Source organism: Ilyonectria robusta (genome assembly GCF_021365365.1).
Source record: "Ilyonectria robusta strain PMI_751 chromosome Unknown BGZ61scaffold_14, whole genome shotgun sequence".
NCBI lineage: Eukaryota > Fungi > Ascomycota > Sordariomycetes > Hypocreales > Nectriaceae > Ilyonectria > Ilyonectria robusta.
The window spans coordinates 175,572-193,720 of record NW_025764448.1 but is presented as its reverse complement, the minus strand read 5'-3'; the positions used below and the strand labels follow the sequence as shown (position 1 = coordinate 193,720).

The 18,149-nt window shown below is 49.0% G+C and overlaps 8 protein-coding genes across 8 annotated transcripts; 2 read left to right on the top strand and 6 right to left on the bottom strand.

Moving 5' to 3' along the window:
* Positions 1-149: 149 nt before the first annotated feature.
* BGZ61DRAFT_519290 (uncharacterized protein) lies at positions 150-2,099 on the bottom strand (the record flags this gene model as incomplete). Its single annotated transcript, XM_046252394.1, has 1 exon — positions 150-2,099. The coding sequence occupies one exon, from the start codon at positions 2,097-2,099 to the stop codon at positions 204-206; it is 1,896 nt and encodes a 631-aa protein (XP_046102199.1). The 3' UTR covers positions 150-203.
* A 379-nt stretch (positions 2,100-2,478) lies between these two features.
* On the bottom strand, positions 2,479-3,465 carry BGZ61DRAFT_454847 (thioredoxin-like protein). Its single transcript, XM_046246289.1, has 2 exons — positions 3,341-3,465; positions 2,479-3,155 (listed from the first exon to the last, which is right to left on the bottom strand). Exons 1-2 carry the CDS (start codon positions 3,395-3,397, stop codon positions 2,676-2,678), a joined length of 537 nt encoding a protein of 178 aa, XP_046102198.1. The 5' UTR covers positions 3,398-3,465; the 3' UTR covers positions 2,479-2,675.
* A 311-nt stretch (positions 3,466-3,776) lies between these two features.
* BGZ61DRAFT_423403 (heterokaryon incompatibility protein-domain-containing protein) lies at positions 3,777-6,203 on the bottom strand. The gene is made up of 2 exons (XM_046243564.1): positions 5,818-6,203; positions 3,777-5,764 (listed from the first exon to the last, which is right to left on the bottom strand). Exons 1-2 carry the CDS (start codon positions 6,155-6,157, stop codon positions 4,182-4,184), a joined length of 1,923 nt encoding a protein of 640 aa, XP_046102197.1. The 5' UTR covers positions 6,158-6,203; the 3' UTR covers positions 3,777-4,181.
* A 540-nt stretch (positions 6,204-6,743) lies between these two features.
* BGZ61DRAFT_55095 (inosine triphosphate pyrophosphatase-like protein) lies at positions 6,744-7,525 on the top strand. Its single transcript, XM_046255487.1, has 2 exons — positions 6,744-6,797; positions 6,852-7,525. Exon 2 carries the CDS (start codon positions 6,894-6,896, stop codon positions 7,437-7,439), a length of 546 nt encoding a protein of 181 aa, XP_046102196.1. The 5' UTR covers positions 6,744-6,797; positions 6,852-6,893; the 3' UTR covers positions 7,440-7,525.
* A 955-nt stretch (positions 7,526-8,480) lies between these two features.
* Positions 8,481-9,953, top strand: BGZ61DRAFT_495283 (S-adenosyl-L-methionine-dependent methyltransferase; the record flags this gene model as incomplete). The annotated part of the gene is made up of 8 exons (XM_046250857.1): positions 8,481-8,525; positions 8,677-8,764; positions 8,826-8,867; positions 8,919-9,073; positions 9,131-9,168; positions 9,222-9,359; positions 9,438-9,857; positions 9,908-9,953. 8 exons carry the CDS (start codon positions 8,481-8,483, stop codon positions 9,951-9,953), a joined length of 972 nt encoding a protein of 323 aa, XP_046102195.1.
* A 113-nt stretch (positions 9,954-10,066) lies between these two features.
* BGZ61DRAFT_55055 (uncharacterized protein) lies at positions 10,067-11,162 on the bottom strand. The gene has a single exon (XM_046255470.1). It carries the CDS (start codon positions 10,982-10,984, stop codon positions 10,289-10,291), a length of 696 nt encoding a protein of 231 aa, XP_046102194.1. The 5' UTR covers positions 10,985-11,162; the 3' UTR covers positions 10,067-10,288.
* A 1,838-nt stretch (positions 11,163-13,000) lies between these two features.
* BGZ61DRAFT_479769 (uncharacterized protein) lies at positions 13,001-14,135 on the bottom strand (the record flags this gene model as incomplete). The annotated part of the gene is made up of 3 exons (XM_046249128.1): positions 13,001-13,287; positions 13,363-13,578; positions 14,009-14,135. The coding sequence occupies 3 exons, from the start codon at positions 14,133-14,135 to the stop codon at positions 13,001-13,003; spliced, it is 630 nt and encodes a 209-aa protein (XP_046102193.1).
* A 582-nt stretch (positions 14,136-14,717) lies between these two features.
* Positions 14,718-17,624, bottom strand: BGZ61DRAFT_454838 (multicopper oxidase-domain-containing protein). The gene is made up of 6 exons (XM_046246288.1): positions 16,730-17,624; positions 16,446-16,676; positions 16,304-16,370; positions 15,405-16,243; positions 15,296-15,349; positions 14,718-15,233 (listed from the first exon to the last, which is right to left on the bottom strand). The coding sequence occupies exons 1-6, from the start codon at positions 17,156-17,158 to the stop codon at positions 14,871-14,873; spliced, it is 1,983 nt and encodes a 660-aa protein (XP_046102192.1). The 5' UTR covers positions 17,159-17,624; the 3' UTR covers positions 14,718-14,870.
* Between the last annotated feature and the right edge of the window lie 525 nt (positions 17,625-18,149).

The window sequence follows — 18,149 nt, the reverse complement described above, 5'->3', positions numbered from 1 at the left end:
GGTCTCCCCGTCCTGGCTCTTGGGCACCCCTGGTGCCTCCTGCGACCCTTACACCAGCGATTTCCTCTTCTTCCAATCGGCTTTTCAAAAGAAGCTCTTTGATAGACTCCGGACTACAGGTGCTAGGGCCAGTAGTATACCGGTATCTAGTCAGGAGACCGCGGGTAACAGTAGCACCGAGTTTGATGAATCGCCCACCGGCTTTAGAGTAGTGATACCTGTTCGGTACGGCCCCTGGCGTTAGACGCCTCCGGTTTGTGAAAAAAAGATGCAGAAACTCCAATTTGTAGCAGGAATCGCTTGATATAGTCCACGCGATTCGTTGGTCTTGTCCCCACGAAGAACTGGTCTTCCCCAAGCTCCTTGAACAGAAGCTCCATCTCGTACCACACACAACTAGTCAACCTCTCGTTCGAAACGGCGTTGTAAAGGTGTGCTGGCAGTATAATGGTGCGCCATACATTAGTAGCAGCAATTCCGATCTGATGCATCAAAGCTCGGCAATGATACAAGACCAATCCAGCCACAATCGGAGAGAGCCTCAAGAGTCGATGCTTCTTGATTGTTTTCGGTAATTCAAGCCTCTGGGGGCCTTCAAACTTTATATTCGATATATGCAGAGGATCCTGTATTATCTCGTCAATGAACTCTTGGCTATCCTTGAGGTAATCGTCGGTGGCAGTCGACTCAAAATGAGTCTTCAAATTCTCGTGGAATCTGATGTGCGATTTAAGAGTTTCACTCATGCTCGACAATCGGTCCAAAAGAATAGTGGCTGAGGTTTCACCGTGGCCTCTGAGTCTGTGGTGTATGTCGAGTGTCATTTCGGCCGCAAAGGTGAGATAGAACGGAACCTTCTGGGTTTCATGGAATTCCCGGACCCCGCGGATGAATTCATCCACAATGAGGTAATCGGGAACGTGATGAACAATCGTCAATGCCTCCATGAACAGCTCGGTGAGGATCATCTCATCTTCTTTGAACTTCTCGTGCCCGGTCTTGGCCTCCCAATCAGTTGCTGTGTCGTAAACCCCAAATGCGCCGTCTGGATGGATTGGGGCGTAGTCTTTGAATAAGAAGCGGGCAAGAGACTTGATGATGATACCGGTATTGAAGTAGCATCCCGAGGCGGCGTTGTAGAAGTCACGTTTGGTGTCTCCTTGCGTCCATGCCCGGATATCCTCCCCAGAGTACCCTCTTTTGACCAAAAGCCGCTCAAAATACTCTTTGCAGACGCTGTGAGTGCCACCATAATCCTCAAATGCAGGCGAGGCGTTTTCTATGAGGATTCTGGCGAAATCAATGCCGGTGTTTGTCGCCAAGGCCATAGCGGCCGGGTCGAGAAACTTGTCCGCTCTTTCAACAGAGTCTGACCATGTGTTGGAGATGAAGTCTCGAATTTTTGCCAAATCATCCAACATCATCCAGAAAACGACAAGAGCATCCTCAAGCGAATGTGGTGGCTCGGCTTCATAGATGATGTTCTCTGCCCCAGTCTTGCCAGGTCTCTCAATGTCAGGTGCATTGAGGAAGGCTTCAGACGGTTCGTAGACCTCGAGACCATCAAACCTGTTCAAAGATTCAATGGGGTCAGAGGAGTCAGAGGAGGTAGAAGCAGCTGTAGACACGAGCGGGCTGAGAAGGTCTCGGACTTTCTCTAGGACGCCAACAAAGTAGGAATGTTCGACGACAGACTGGGCATCGGCTTCCACTCCGTCCACGCTGAGTTTTTCGCCAAACCTAGACCTGACCGCAATGACTCGGTTGAGTGCCATGGAAAATGCGACTGGGATCGAAATGACAGGGTCTTTGGAAGCAGAGATGCATTCGGCCAGCGGAATGAAGTTCTTCATCGCAATGACGTATGTAGTCGCGGCTTGAGGCGCAGCTCTAGACCCTGCCTTCCCTTTCTTCTTGCCTCCCCTTCTGGGCTTTCCATTCGATCGACCACTCGTTTTCGGTTGTTTTGGAGGAGTTGGAATTGGAACCAGATCAGCGGGAAATCCGCAAACCTTGGCTGTCGAAGCGAGCCATGATGCCACCAAATTGGTGTCCTTCTTGTACTCTTGATACACACTGACCAGAGAGCTGGGCAACATGTTGACATGACCGGATTGTCTCAGGTGCGGGGAAGCCACGCATGCAGATGTTGTGATGTGTCTTGCAGCCTTTGCTGACAGGAGGCGGTTATCTCAGTGGTTGCTTTTCCGTGACTAAGCCAACGCCGAGACGCATCGCTGTTTCATTTCACTCAGAATCACATTGCGATAGATAATGAGACATTATACACAAGTATCAACTGGTCCTCAACAGGCTGCAACAGTAGTTTTGGGTTGGCAGCTAACTTAAGTTAAAATGTCAAGAAGTTTCCCGATGCGCTAGCGAACAACATCAGTGAGGTTACCCTATATCAACCAGGCAGTTTTGATCCGATTAAACATGTCCCAATCAAATAGCTTTTATGCTTGTAGTTGCAAGTTCGGACAGTAATATCCTGGATAAAATAAAGAAGCATTTTCTAGAATTTCTTATAGCTAATTTGCCCTAAAAAAGTAGAGCTTTTGTTAAAGTGAAAGGTGATACTCACATTCTGAGTGACACCTGTATCCGTCCAACTATCGAGTTAGCACATACAAGCCAGCCATACTCCCTCTCCCATCTTGGTTCTTCATTGACTAGTCCTTCTTTTGATCTAAGCCCGCCTGACGTCCGGTAGCACCCTGAACTTTGGCCGCCATAGCCGCGACCACAGCCTTTAAGGCAACAGGGTCCGCACCTCTGAGTCTGTCGACAAGTCCATCCTCCGTGAAGCTGACAGATTGACGGCCTTTGATTCCTTCAACAGCTACCGCCTTGGGTTTTCCATTCTCGAACAATACAAACGTAGGCATGGCAGAAACGGAATACCGCCCGGCCACGTCATTTACATGGTCGACGTTGACTTTGGCAAAAGCCAGTTGGCCCTTGGCCGAGTGAGTATCAGCTAGTTGAGAGAAGATGGGCGCAATGGCACGACAGGGAGGGCACCAGTCCGCGTAGAAGTCGACGATGACATGAGTGGTGGATGACAAAACAGCATCAAACTCGGGTGCTTTGGTGATCTTGAAAACCTCGCCGGATGTTTCGGGAATGGGGGAGCGGTCCGCGAAAATTGCCTTGCAGACGGTTAGATTCCGGTTCGAGCGATTGAAGTCAATGAAAGAGGGGTGGTCGAGGCATAGGGCGAGCGGTTCATATCGCAAGACTCAGTATGGCGAGAGACAGCAGTGAATGTCTTGAGAAGCCATGCCTCTAGACGACCTCGATATGACAAGATGCAAGTGATGTAAAAGTGACATACCGGTCCGATGATGAAAACGGCGATAACCGCCAGTATGATATAGTAGATGGTCTCCATTCTTTGGTCTGAGCAAGTCGCCGGTTTATCGTAAGGAGTGATGAATATGAGTGAGCCGAGGCGACGTGAGACTGAGGTGACAGCGGATTGTTTTGAATTTGATCACGTTACTCTCCTATACGGGTTAGCTCGTGTTCTAATGCCGACCGCCTTCCTCTCTGGGCTGCTGCAGTACAAACTTGCCAACAGGAATAATTCCTGGGAGTGCAGTGCTTTAAAGACTACTATTATTCCTTACTATAATAATCCTTTTGGTAAGTAATTTAGTAAGTCATTTAGTATTAGAGTGCTGAGAGTGAAGGCAGACTGGGTGGCAGAAAGTACTATGTCAAGAATACCACTCAGAATAGTGAACACCTCAAAACCGCTCCTATATCTAGTCGACTAGAAAAATAGCTGCAGAGGAATCTAAGAAATTATTGGACTACTTAATACGATAATTTGAACGTGGTAAGCTGGCCGGCTAGGATAACGGCACAACCGTTGCACATATGCCTGTGGAGCGTAAACTTGGACCCCAGCTCGGCAGCCATGTCGCGGACGCCGATGCAGACAAGCTCCACTTCGCGCAGGTAACACACGAAGGCTCAATGACAGTTGAATAGATTGGCGTGGGCGTTTGATCATTTTGGGACGGTCTGAAGTGTACTCACTGTTAAAATGGCAGAGAGATCTGTATCGGTAAAATAACGCACACAATTCTCTAAACCTTGTAACCTCCTCGACATGTCCTGCAACATGATGCGATGCTTCCTACAGAGCAGCTGTATGTCCGCCGTTCTCGTTAGACGATCTCAGCTTCGCCCATTTCAGGCTCAACACACAATGAGTCAAGATCAACACTATCTTGTTCATGAAGGACGAAGTGCCCCAGTCGACGATATTGAGGCAACCGGTTTGACCATGTTCCGAGTTGTTCTAGCATAATGCATACAATGCGACGTGTCGTTGTTTCGTCCTGGAAGTAGTTATAGCCGAGCTTCAAAGGCATATAAGAAATTTTCCTGCCTTGGATGACTTGCACATCTGAGGTGTCTAGAAAGATCTGTACACGGAACTCGCCGGCAGAAGTCTGAAAAGTGACAAACGGCAGATCGACAAGCTCGCAAATTGCCGGTATGACTCTGGCCCTGAGGACAGCCGAGGCACGTAGAACGGTGGACATCTTGTCTGGCGTGCTGGTTTCTACTGTCGTGCGCACTAGCTCTACAAGACATTCTGCCTTGGCTGACAGTCCCCATAGTTTGACAGGTCCATCAACAGATGCCCAAGACCAGGACGGAGCTCGGTAATCTTGTGTGAGACGTGGTTTAGGCTCATGTATTCTCCAGTCCAGCATGAGCTCAAATCGTGATTTCCACAAACCAGCCACGTATTCATCGCCGGTAACTTTCTCAAACCATTTAGCAACCCCAGCTATGGCGTGAAGTTTGTCGGAGGGATGCGTAAGCTCACAACGAGAGTACTCTGTTATCAGACGACCCCAAAGGCTCATTGACCTCACATTCTTTACGTTGTTCTGTGGGGAGGGCGCTTCCAGCTCTACCCTGGGGAGGTTCAATGTCTTATCAGAATGATGAAAGGGAACTCCTTTAGGAAATGCTTCGCATTTGTGCTCAGTCCAACATTCCCAGAGAATCTGATGTCGTCCAAAGAAGAGAGTGCGTGGCGAAAGATGTCGTTCTTGGAATACCCAACCACGATTGTGTAAGGGGCCCTCGTGGATCTGGCGGTCCCAATAATTGTAGTCCAAGATGTAGAAAGACTGGGGCTCATCAGAGCACAACGTGCTTTGAACCATACCGGGACGAATAAAGGCTGGGACTCCCTCGTGAAAGAGACTATCATCTGGGCTTGTAGACCCCGAGGCAGCAATTGTGCATACAGAGTTGGAGTAAACAAGATGCATGGTTGAGGCCTCTCTGGCCCAGTCGTCCTGCTGGTCTTGGATGATACATAGAGCATCTATCCAGACGTAGCGAATATAAAATTGCCGGGCAACTTCGAATACGTCTCGAAACAAGACGGGAAGTTCAGCGATTGGCCAACCTCTGCGAAAGGCTTCAACGTTGGAAGACAAGAGACGAATTGGATTCGAGCCCCAGCGGTAGCTGAGAGTAAGGTAACGTGCTGAAGACGGTACCGCACCTTCGGCTGTTACGCAGAGTCTCCAGCTTGTGGAATCCTGGCTGCCAATATCCAGCATCCGCGTAGGATGCCAGCTTTTGGGTGAGAGATGGCTTTCTCTACAAGCCGGGTGGGAAGCGCGGCAGTGCGTAAGCCATTGGAGTCCGGTCGCAGTCGCAGCGCTCGCCGATAAGACATTCTGAAGGACTGCTGTTTCAAGCCTCCCCTTGTATTCGGCGTCTGAAAAGGGGAACATCAGCTCGAGGTCCATTTGATTTGAGGTTAGAGCATACCGTCAATAGAAACGAGAGAAAAATGAGCTCCAGCACCATTGCTCGTCGAAGGGTTCGAATAAGAAACATACAGCTCAAAGGCCGCATTCGAATCTACAGTTGCATTGAACTGCATAGGCCTCCATAACTCAGGCGATTCAGACCATCGATGACGATATTGACGGCTCAGGTTCCATACGACGGAGCAGATGTAACACCTATTTCGTACAGCTTCCCTGAATACTTTGAAGGTCTGCTCCTCGATTATGACAGTCTTCTTAGAAGCGTCAGATGTCTTGACGAGAAGAACGCCCCGGCAATCTGAACAAAGGCCATCCTGAAGTTTGACATGGGCTGCCATAGAGAGCTTGGATGGTGTATTGGCGAAGGGAAGTAGTGGGCATTGTCCATCCTCTATGGAGGGAAATATGGGAGTCAATGGGTTCACGGGTATCTATTGGCTTCCGGCAGCGGCAGATCTTTCAGCCGGTGAGGGGCTTCGCGACTGGACGCGGGGTCCAAGATCTGTAGCAAAACACCTCTCGACATCTCTCAACACATGGGGAAACAAAAAAAGAAACGCGCCCAATCCCCCGCCAGCATAAAACCCAGCAAAGCTCAGGGTTGTTGTTACCTTGGGAAACCTAACCATCACTGGCGGCAAACCTTTACCGTTTAGAGAGGTCAAGAAGGCCCCTGGGTCAAAGTATGCTGGGAAGGAAAGGCTATAACAGCTCCTAGCTCCTTTATACATCTGATGCAACGCAACAGCGCTCCTCACATAACAACACTGTCTCGGAAACAACTTAAAACAAAGGTTCCAAGGAGAGCCCGATAATAATTCCGACATTCCACGTCTCTCACGCCTCGCGCTCCACCGAGAAAGCCTCACCAGAGGTTCTAGAAAGATACCACTTCACCCCAATACCACAACCTCTCTAGTCTGCAACAGGTTTGCGTCGATTTTTCTTTCGATAAGTTTGATAGTGGAACAATCTGAAGTAGGGCTCATGCACAGATCAATTTACGACACTGTTGCTAACTCGCAAACCTAGAAACGTCTTTCTGCTGCTTTCCCTTATTTCCATTGCTCCAGCATGTCAACTCCCCATAAGGTCATTCTGGTATCTTCCCAGAACCCAATCAAGATCAAGGCAGCCAAAGAAGGGTTTATGCAATTGATTCCTGGAAATTATGACATCAGAGGGGTCAGTGTCTCTTCAGGTGTGCCTGAACAACCCTTTTCAGACGAGGAAACACTCCGAGGCGCCGTGAACCGAGTACAAAATGCCAGACACCTTACTCCCGATGCAGACTATTGGGTAGGAATCGAGGGTGGAGTGGAAGATCGTGACGGATCGATCATCAACTTTGCCTGGATCGTGGTTGAGGGTCGGGAAGGCCGAACAGGCAAAGCACGAACAGCTTCCTACAACCTACCGGAAGAGACGGCCGAGCTTTTGCGCCAAGGAATGGAGCTAGGACATGCGGATGACAAGATATTCGGCAGGGTAGACTCGAAAAGAAGCAGTGGCTCAGTTGGATTACTTACGGATAATGTCGTAGATCGAGCGAGTTTTTACACTCAGGCCGTCATCTTGGCGTTGATTCCTTTCAAGAACACCAGCCTTACATTCAAATAGAAATACTGCGTTGACTGATTATAGACCTTATATCGCTCATAGCATCAAAGCCATGATCATATTTATCTACAGCATTGAGTCTTATAGTTGTACTGCTGAGTTGCCTTTGGACGATGGCGACAAAAAGGTTACGAGTCGTTCAAGAAGTGGGTTTACACGATCGAGCCAAAGCTGATACTAATAGTCATTTAATCTAGGAGTTTACGTACTCTAACCCATGTTCTTTTGTATTCACGCAGACAGCATGGGATTCGGCCACAGGTAGGGAGCCATTCACCTGACATGCGACAAGAATATTCCCAACGAAAAGGAAGCCGGGAAAGGAATTCGAAGTTAGAGAAATAGACAGAGAGGGCTTTTATACACCAGGCGCTCCGAGAGGTCAGAGGGACCAAGCACCTGTCCAGTCATAAGAGAGTGTTGCACAATAATTGTCACAAACTCTGCTAAATGAAACCTATCACGATCGGCTCTACCCCCAATAATGGGACATGCACGTACAGAGCCCCTCCAATAATGATATCAGGGCCACTCACGGCTATGCATCATTGTTAGTGCGACCAAAGGGATGAGAGTTTGGAACCGAGTGATGACAATTCATTTCGACTAGGATGTCAAACATGGGTCGGTCAAAGTCGGGGTCATTGCGCGCGTTCATTGCCGTTTTATGCAAATGTGAGCTAACTTTTACCTCAGAAAACGACATGTTGCATTTATGTGACTGAGTTCAACACTTCCTCTTAACCTCATGATACCAGGCCACGTCATCAGGATGCGCGGGGACAGTTACATCTCGGGTACACACAGATGTGGACACGGGCTCGCGTACATTAGAACCCGCCATTGGACAGGATCCGTCGCACATCATCCACAACGAGAATTCACGACATGGGGATCTCGTTCAAAAAGGTCGCAGTGCATTTTTACCGGGGAACCTAGTGAGAAATGCTGGCATGCTCATAAAATATAACAAAGAGAGTCCCCGAAATGACCGACAATGCGGACCTTGAATGAGCCAAATTAAGCCGACTGCCAAAAAGGATGACTGGAAGAACTCCGGAGGCTTCTGTTGGCCCTGATGACCTGGTTCGTGATTATGCTCGCCAGGATAGCATTTATGAACCGAAGCTTACTTTCTTAGCCGGCGTCTGATGCCGACTCGACCTTTGGCGACGTAAGTCGGTCTTCTTTAGCCAATCCACAAGGGGCAATATCCTGACACTACTTTTCTATTAAGGAGTTATCGTCGACCACTAGTGTCACCGACTCTATTCTCCAATACCGCAAAGAAAATGGGAGGACATACCATGCTTATAAGGATGGAAGTAAGAAACCCTTCTGATGTGATGATTGATGCGAATCTCGAGCCGATTTAACGTGTTGAAGAGTACACTTTGCCGAACGATGAGATGGAGAATGAGAGACTAGGTACCGTATCAATCATTCTATTCATTCAAGAGCGAATTCTCATATGGAAAGATCTCCAACATAATCTGCTTATCCTTACGCTTAACGACAAGCTCGGATTAGCACCACCAAATAGCCCCGACGCGAAAGTTAAACATGTCTTGGATGTCGGCACTGGTACTGGAATCTGGGCTCTTGACTTTGCGGATGAGCATCCAGAGGCCAAAGTGAGTGAGGACTTTGAAGTAGGGATACGATTTAGTGTCACTGATAAAAATGTTCAGGTCATTGGCGTTGACCTATCTCCGATTCAACCAAGCTTGTAAAGAAAACCGGGCTGTTATTCCATATTGTCAATTGCTGACGAAACAAAAGTGTTCCTCCAAACTTGACCTTCCAAATCGACGACATTGAAGACGACTGGACTTACTCGACGCCCTTCGATTATATCCATAGCAGCTTCATGACGGCCAGCATCGCAAACTGGACCGAATTCCTGAGAAAGTGTTTCAAGTACGTCCATTCCGTTATCTGATTTCACTACACTGGATCCGACTGTGTCGCTCAAACTCCATTTCTAACATTTCTCAGCCATCTCGAACCTGGGGGCTATGTTGAGATCCAAGAGCCAGACCTAGCGTGGAAGTCTGACGACGGGACGCTGCTTCCCAACAACGCGCTACTCCAATGCGCCCAGCTCCTTCAGGGGGCATCGGAGAAGTTTGGCCGTGCCTACCAGGACATACCATCGCTTGTCAATATTATGACTGAAATAGGGTTCGTGGATGTTGTCATCGAGGCGTTTAGGTGGCCGAATAACCCCTGGCCGAAAGACAAGAGGCTGAAAGAGCTGGGAGCGTGGGTTTACACTAACTTTTCAGGTGGCTTAGAGGGCATCACGATGGCGCCGCTCACCCGAGCGTATGGCTGGACACCTCAAGCTGTTGAAGTTTTTCTGGTGGATGTGAGGAAGGTTTTGGGTGACAGAAACACTCATGCCTATATGCCGATGTGAGTGTTTCCTGGGTATTTGTGACCGTCCACCTCTGACTTGATTTTAGTTACTCGATTTATGGCAAGAGACCAGAAGCTAAGCGCACAGCATAAAAGAATGAGAACCTTGCGTATGTCGGAACTCAAAGTGTCTCCCTTGAATAAATCTCATTCCAGTATCTCAATGCTAAATTGCGATATCCGAATGCCTTGAAAGTAATGTTGGGGTTCATAGCTAGCATAATACTTATTGGAATAAGTACGTCCTCCTCAACTGCCGTAGGTAGGCTGGCAGCGCCCTCGCCCGCCTCATGGAGACCCGCGTTACAATGGACACACGTATCTCAATAAGGCAGACAATTTCAATAGTGGTAGGTGTAGTGAGCTGGCTGATTGATCGAGTATGATCAACCAGCATTATTTATTGGCAAAATTCCATCACTAGACGACTATACAATAAAAGAGGCTATGATCAAAAGCGTGGCAGTGAAAACCGCACCGAAGGCGTATGGATTTGAGTTAGAGCCCGCGTTCGTAGAAGTCTCTGAAGCCTTTGCCGTGTTTGAGGCAGCTGTTGCCGTGTTCGATGCAGCAGTTGCCTTGTTCGAGGCAGCAGTGGCCGTAGCCGACTTGGTCGAAGCAGCTGAAGCAGAACCAGACTCCGTCGTGGAGGATTCAGAATCGGCGGTCTTGGTCTCCGCGGCAGTGGCCACTGTGCCGATGGGAGGAGGGTAGCCGGGCTTCTTAGTAACGGTGATGTCGTCGGATGACTGCTTGTAGAGGTCGTAATACTGTATTCCACCCATCAACGCTCCGCAGGTTCCAACATCCGGGTCATCGATGTAGCAGAAAGCTTTGCATCTGTCGTCGTCCGAAGTGACGACACTGATTCCCTCGAGGCTTTTGCTGGCACACCGACAAACGTCTCCAATGGCGGCGAAGTGGCTGCCCGTCTTGGAGGAACCGCACTGAGAGATGCAATCATCCTGAGAAAGAGGCTTGAACTCGGTGGGGAAATCCTGGCGATCGATCGAGACACAGCCAACGCGGACCCATCCGTCTGGCGGGTTGGGGCGAGAGACACCTGCAGCGGCAGCAGCAGACGCGAGAATGGAGAGGGTCCCGAGGAAGAATATTCCGGCCATGGCTTTAAATTGGCGTGGAAGCCGTGGCAAAAACCGAGGGAGAATGCGACGTTGTGAAGCTGGTTTAAATGCTGTCAAAGTTGGGATCTCGGGCAGATTCAAGAAACGCACCCCAGGGAGCAGAAGCGCGCCTTGAAAAGGAGCTGAGAACAATGAACAATAGCTTGGAAAAGCGCGGGGAAGCCATCACGTGGGAAGCTTGGTTAATCTCGGCTCCATCCAAGGGCAACAAAAAACGCCTCTCAGCTCGTGTCCCCAATCGCGACTAAACACGTTACATAATTTCCGCCAAGATACGGCTTTTTGATCTATATATAGGACTTGAATACGAGACGGCCCAAGATTCGGCACAGTCTGCCGAGATTCTGCCAATAGCGTTCCCCTTGGGAGCTCGCTAGGCTTAGGCTGTCCGAGCTGAAATTGAGCGGCACCATTAGTTCGCAATATACGGGATTCCGTTACTTCGTCTACATTTAAGACATATCCGCTTACCCGTAACATTATGCTATCGGGTTAGCTCCATATCGGGTTCTTGGGCATCATATTACGAGTTTCTGTTCCTCATTCTGGTTGTTGATAGATGACATTCTTCATTCCTCTCTCGGGGCGATTGATGAGTTCATCTTGCTAGCGCGTGTCCAATTTTATCACGTATTACAACATATCGCCTATAAAATGACCATTGGCTTTGTCGCATCTAAAAGGGCCACTGAAGGCGGGCAAATGTGCTGAGGTGGTATGGCAAGAAGCGATTGATGTCGTCACTGTGACCGTTCTCAGACTTGGAACGTCCAACTACAGCCTACCCATGTCGCATCCACTGGTGCGGCGACAGACGTGGCCGCACTTATCGCCAAATGGAAATGCGGTTGCATCAATAACTGACTGAAGCCGAAGTTCCTAGTCTGAGAACCACCGCCGCATCGGCATTCCGGCATCTGCTAAGCGAAACACATATAAAACTTGGTGGATTTCTCTCCAAGTAATTACCTCGCGGATCTTCTCCTCGGTTCTTTTAAGCACCTTGCACTGTTTTTCCCTTTCACATCCACCAGAAAAGACGTGCCAAATTATCAGGGTAAGGTAGTCGTTGATGCCCATAATAGCTTTCGCATCCTACTGATGACCTTGCGCGGAAACAAATAGTACTGCGGTGATGGGGCTGACCGGCATACTGGGGATTAATGGCAGCAGGTCTAGCTTGACCAGACTAGAGTCTAATTAAATGAACGGCTCTTCCCATAGTAGAGAGGCATGCTTTCCCCCCCTTTTTCAAATTTGAACTTTTCGAGAGTCCTTGTTATTAACTTGCCATTTGACCAGTCGCAGCAACCCTTATCCATTCTTTATCGTTCTTTTCCATCGTATTGTATGCAGAAGCATTTGATCAAGTTTTTATCTTTCTTTTCTGGCCAAATCCTTCCGCTGGTCTCTGCTGTTGGACCTTGTTCCCGCCCGAACTACAGGGTATTTCAGACTCTTGCTGTCGCCGGCCCGCTCTGCACTAAGTGCATCTCCCACCATCAAACTGCGCCATTTTAAAGCGCCAAAACAGTGTTTAGCGAAGAGAAATTACAATTGAGTGGTTAAAATGTTTATTTGAAAGCTCTACTTCACCGCTTTAGTTCCCTCTATTCATATAACATCATTTCATGACAGCCTTGGAAGGCTCATCATCGTGTCTCAATTCTAGTTGCTTCTGGTACGAACAAGACAGTACAAGGAGCTTTTAAGCGAAAATACCAGAGTCGCAAGCCTTGACAAAGTAATTGCTGGTGGTAGACAGGGTCTGGCCACTAGGAGTCCGGATCTGGAAGTGGCTGCGTCCAACACCACCACCATTGGCCCACAGCCAGGTCAAAGGGATGGCATCTCCCTGGTTCAGAGTCAAGGTGGTAGAGCCACCAATGTAGCCAGCCTGGGTTCGGCTGGCCTTGTAAGCGGTGTTGGAGTCAGACCAAGCGCTTTTACCACTCCTTACTGGTACCACTTAGGCTATTTCCCACGGTGACTACTCTACTCGGCCGCCTCCTCCGCTTCCATCTTGGCCCTGAGCAGCGTCTTCAGATCGGTGTGATTGCATCCGGGCTGGAAGCCGGGCATGGGGTAGCCGTCGTAGTAGATCATAGCCACGAGCGTGGGGTTCCAGTGCATGTAGCCCCAGCCCTGGCCGCGGTTCTGGCAAAAGTGGTACCAGAGGTCATCCGTCATGTCCAGGCCGTCGTCCCGGTGAAGTAGCCCCGAGGGCACTGGTCCTGGTTGCGGATCGTGAGCTTGATCGAGCCCCATCCCCAGTTGAACTGCTGCATGGATGTTGTATTCAGATAAACATCAGCTACTATGATTACTTGAATGCAAGTGATGCGGCAAAAACTTACGGCCGATGTAGTTCCAACTCCAGCGTTCGTAGCCCTTGAAGATGGCTTTGGCATACTGGAAGTCGCTGTGGTAGCCCTGGCGCGAGTTGGCGCTGAACCACGACGCCCACTCGAAGCAATTGCCGCGGACGTAGACGCGCTTAGCCAGCAGCGGGTTGTCTGCGCCAGCCGGCGACTGGCCGAAGACGTCGAGGACATGTCTGGAATGCCGTGAAGCTGGGGGATACAGGCATATTAAATATTCGCTCAAAACATGTGTTTGACTCCGTGAACCATATATTACTGGAGAATACTACACCCATCGACCGGAGATATTCCCAGTACTGGCTTCGGCTGTGGAGAGTTAAGGATCCCATGTGCTACCGCGGCAACCTGTCACCTATTTCTTACTGTCCCTTCTTAGGGCTCTAATTCGTCACTCTGTACTAATATGTAGTTCCACCCGTTCGCAGCGAGTGAGTTGACCATACACGTGCTCCTCATGCGAGTGGCATCGTTCAGCAGAATGTGATGCAAGTAGATCGCCGACAGAATTGAGCTTCTTCCATCTCCTCCAATGAGGTTGGCGAGGTAAATAACTTTCGACAGAGATGCACAACTTAACGTTACATCAACCTCATGAGTGGTGGAATAAGGAGAATTTTACTAGCAAAATTCCCCGACGCTACGACAAATTCAGATTCCTTTCCAGCTGATTCTTCGAAATCAATAGATGCGTGCTCGGAACCGGCAATGCGGAAAAGCTCTGTCATGTGGCTGCTCAGTTGCCCCATTTCCGGACAGAGTTGATGAATCCTCGGCCCAATCCGGCCGGATCCGTCCCAAGGGTCTTCCTTTTCCCACCACTCCCGGGCACCCCGACTATTACTTACAGGTCAATGACTTTCGATTTAGGAGCTAGCGGTGTTCTTGTGACCGAGGATAGAGAGCGGATCATGCAGGCCAGTACCTCTTTGAAGTTTGGCCACCGAACGAAAACTAAGTGCAGAGAAGAACAGGCGAAGGGAAAGGTGTCCCCGGAATACTGTTTTTGATACACATTAAGTGCTTGTAGAAATAGTGCAATATTCACTACGATCGAAGTAGTATGTGGTATTTGGTTTGACTATTATATCTGTGGCAGATAATCGATGAAAATAAGTAGGCTAACTAGACAACGCATATCCCCAGCCTCTATATCATAAGCGGCATCGATGGCAGTAAGACCTTAGTCTAAGAGGTGCTACAGACGTTCAATCCATTGGCCTTTTAGACAATACGAGTTCCAAGGGTAAGGAAGCAAGATCAAATCTGGATATATAGCCAGCATTTTCAATGCGATAGAACTCGTTAAGATGGGCATGTGGGTGAACGGCTTTTGAACATATTGGCTAGGATTCATTGGGAGTAAGCTGCTCTGGTTTCAATCAATTTAATGTACTTATGGACACTTGTCCCATACCCATAATACTTCAGCAGCACATTCTTGCCATCAGCATAGACGCTTCAGTACACAAGCTAGTATCGTCTCAAATGCCCGAGTCACCCTCAAAGAAATCCATTTCGTTTTTCTGCCACTTCTTCCACGCACGGCATACACGTTTTGCTTCAATCATATTCGGGGACTTTTTCGGGAAAAGTTTGTGAGCATCACTCTGACGTTCCAGAATCTGCAACGCAAGACCTTCGGACGCATGCCGAGCTATGTGGCAATGCATGAGCCAACTGCCAGGGTTATCCGCCTTGAAGGCGATGACGACGAAGCCACCAGTCGGTAACAGTACTACATCCCGTCGTGGAGGATTGTCAAGTTTGAGGTCAAGACTGCTTGGGTCGTACTCCTTACCCTCGACCTGCTGAAGGATGGCAAAATCGTGGCCGTGAAGGTGGATCTAATGAGATGTGATGAGCTTTCTTCCTCGTTTCTGACACCACAAAGGAAGTCATAACATACCGGGTGTGCCCCAGTAATAGAACTTCCATTTTCCATAGTCAACACAAGGTATACCTAAGAACAGTATTAAAACAGTAGCCTTAGTCAAGTACTGAAAGGTCGACCATACCCATTGCTTCTCAGTGTAGTCTTCAGGGATCACAACCCATTTTGAGGGAAAGTTGTGGCTAGATTCACCTAAATGCATCAAAGTTGGGTTCGAATAGTCAATTTGAAGCGGTGTGAAATCAGTAGGCGCGCTGCCAGATCGCTGCAACGAAAACGCGGCCAAGGGATAGTGGGCGAACAGCGGCGTGTTCTTTGCCGTCGTGTTCAAGGTGACATTGAACTGTTCACCAAAGTCGTCGAACTGGGCGTTTGCAGCTTTACCTACAGTCCAAGGGATCTTCGGCCTCAGCGAGGTGTATGTCTCATCGGAGCATGCCTTGCTTATTTTAGCCCAAGGCTGCGATGTTGGCAAGTCCGGGCTGTCATGGTCGTATCGCAGGATACCAGTCCTTTCATAGCCTGGGCCTCCAGGTTTTATCCCACATTTATCCGCAACCCAAGTTCTGATCCAGAAATTGCCATCGTCTGGGACGGGGTTTCTGTCTCCTCCGAGGGGGTTGGCTTCCACGATGACATTGTATCGCTGACCGATGCCTATCAAGACGGACGTGTTGAAATAAGGCTCAATAGGTACGAAGTCTGCCGTCACAATTTGAAGCCAATGGTTATCAATGGAAAAGACGAATGTCGAGTCAAATGACGTGTTGATCAAGCGAAGCAAGTATCTTATTGGCCGCCTGGGCTTGTCGGTTGGCGTCTTGTTGAAATACAACTCATAATTCGGTGGTACCGGGAGTGTGGGAGTACCTCCATAGTGGGACACGTTTCCGCGGCCATTCAGAAGGATGGTCATGTTCCCTGAATTGCGATTAAATAGAAGTTGGTAGGCACTAGTGTGAGCTTTTGTGGTTACTCGCTTTAGCACTCGAACATTCTCATATTCATACGGTAATCACTTACACCAGTCAGTCATTAGCAACGGGCGCTTCGATGCATCAAAGGGCGCCGAAGATGGACCGTGGATCGTCTGTGTATTTTTTCAGCTGATTTTCAAGGCGGAGCCGGAAAGCTGTAACAAATAGACGTGGGTAAATTGACTTACTAGTGGACCCTGCAAGCCATCTGCGTATTGCACAGAGTAGTGGCTATGATACCAAGAGGTTCCATACTGGGTAGCTTTGAAGGTATATGTAAATGAGTCGCCAGGTGCGATAGGGCACTGCGTGATGCCGTTGACACCGTCCATGTCCATCGTCTGCTTCTGTCGAATGCCGTGCCAGTGAATGCTAGTGCCATTCTTTTTCATTTTGTTGACTATCGTGATTTTCAGGGTCTATTCATGAGTAAGTGTGCGGGCATAGCATGACTGCCTCGCGTAGCACTTACATCTCCCCAGCACGCTTCGAGCCAGGGTCCGGGATATGTTTTATTAAACAGCTTGGCATCGACGAAGGGTAGGCCGTCTGCGTTGTAAGAACTCTCAGTAACATTCAAAGTGTAATATCGAGTAATACCCCGAGGGGCAAAGTTCTCGTAGTCTGTATGGATGTTATACTCGCGGCCATCTTTATGTCGAAGCCAGCATTCTCTGTTCTCGGGGATAGAGCAGGGATGCCATCCCTTCATTCGGCTGTAATCGCACTTGAAGTCATGATCGCTCGGGTTTCCTGCTGGGGGCCTGAAAACGGGAGGATCTCCAGGTAGTAGTCCAAGTGGATGCTGAGATGGATGAAGCCCGAATTCGGCCACAGGCGACATAGTCAGCCATGTGGTAAGGTCCACGACAGCATGCCAAAAGCGACCGATGAGAGTCATTGCGATACCGATGTATAGATTTGCCCGTTCAGATCTCCTCGAGTAATTGCTAAGATTCAAAGGGCTGACAAGAAAGGGAGGCCGATTGAATGCATCGGCGTTATTGGGTTCTTTTGTTAACGGAGAGCAGTCGACGCATTCTCGCCCTACGTAAGAGGCGCTGTCGTTCCGGACGCCATCGGCGGCATGAACTAACTACCAGATGATAGAATGAGACTGGGTTTCCAAGTTTGCACCTTGATTCCGGATCCGGCCAAAGCTGAAAAAAAATGAGGCCGGCTGAAGGACGCATCGAGTTTCGAGTTCTCGCAGCTTATCTAGACTAACCACTAATGTGACTCAGCCAGCCACACCGCATCTAGTCCGCTCAATAGTCACAACGATTGGGTATAGCTGGGGCGTGGACGGGACGGAACGGCAAGTCCTGCGGTTTGTCCTAGGCAAATGGCCCACGTGCCGCCGCCACATGGCATCCGGCAGTCCTTAATGGTAGCATTCGGGTCTTGTTGTTTACATATGTGACCATGACCGCAGAAGACTGTGATGGATTGGGTCACATGCCGGCGGAATTACAATAGTGTTGCTGTGGCGTAGTCTAGAACTCCGGCTTGTGGGGATGGTTCCGAGACAGTCGTACAGCATGGTCGCGAATACAGAATGAGTGCACTTCATAGGCAGACTCGATTTTGAGGCAGGATAGATAGGTGGTCATCAGCGAATCTCAGAACCAACCCAGTTAATCCCACCTCCAAGGTTGTTATATTCCGTTTTCAAATAAATTTGACCAGTAAGTGAGATATGTTAAACAGTGCATGTGCTGTACAACATGGTTTCTTATCTTACCAGCCTCGCTAAAAGAAAAAAGTAATTTCATTGCTCTTGGAGGTAAGATCAGTACCCAATGTTGGTTTGCCCCCTGCCAATCCGCCAACTAGTCACATATTGCGTGCCTTGACCGGTGTGGAGAATGCGCCACTGCATAATTTCGTCA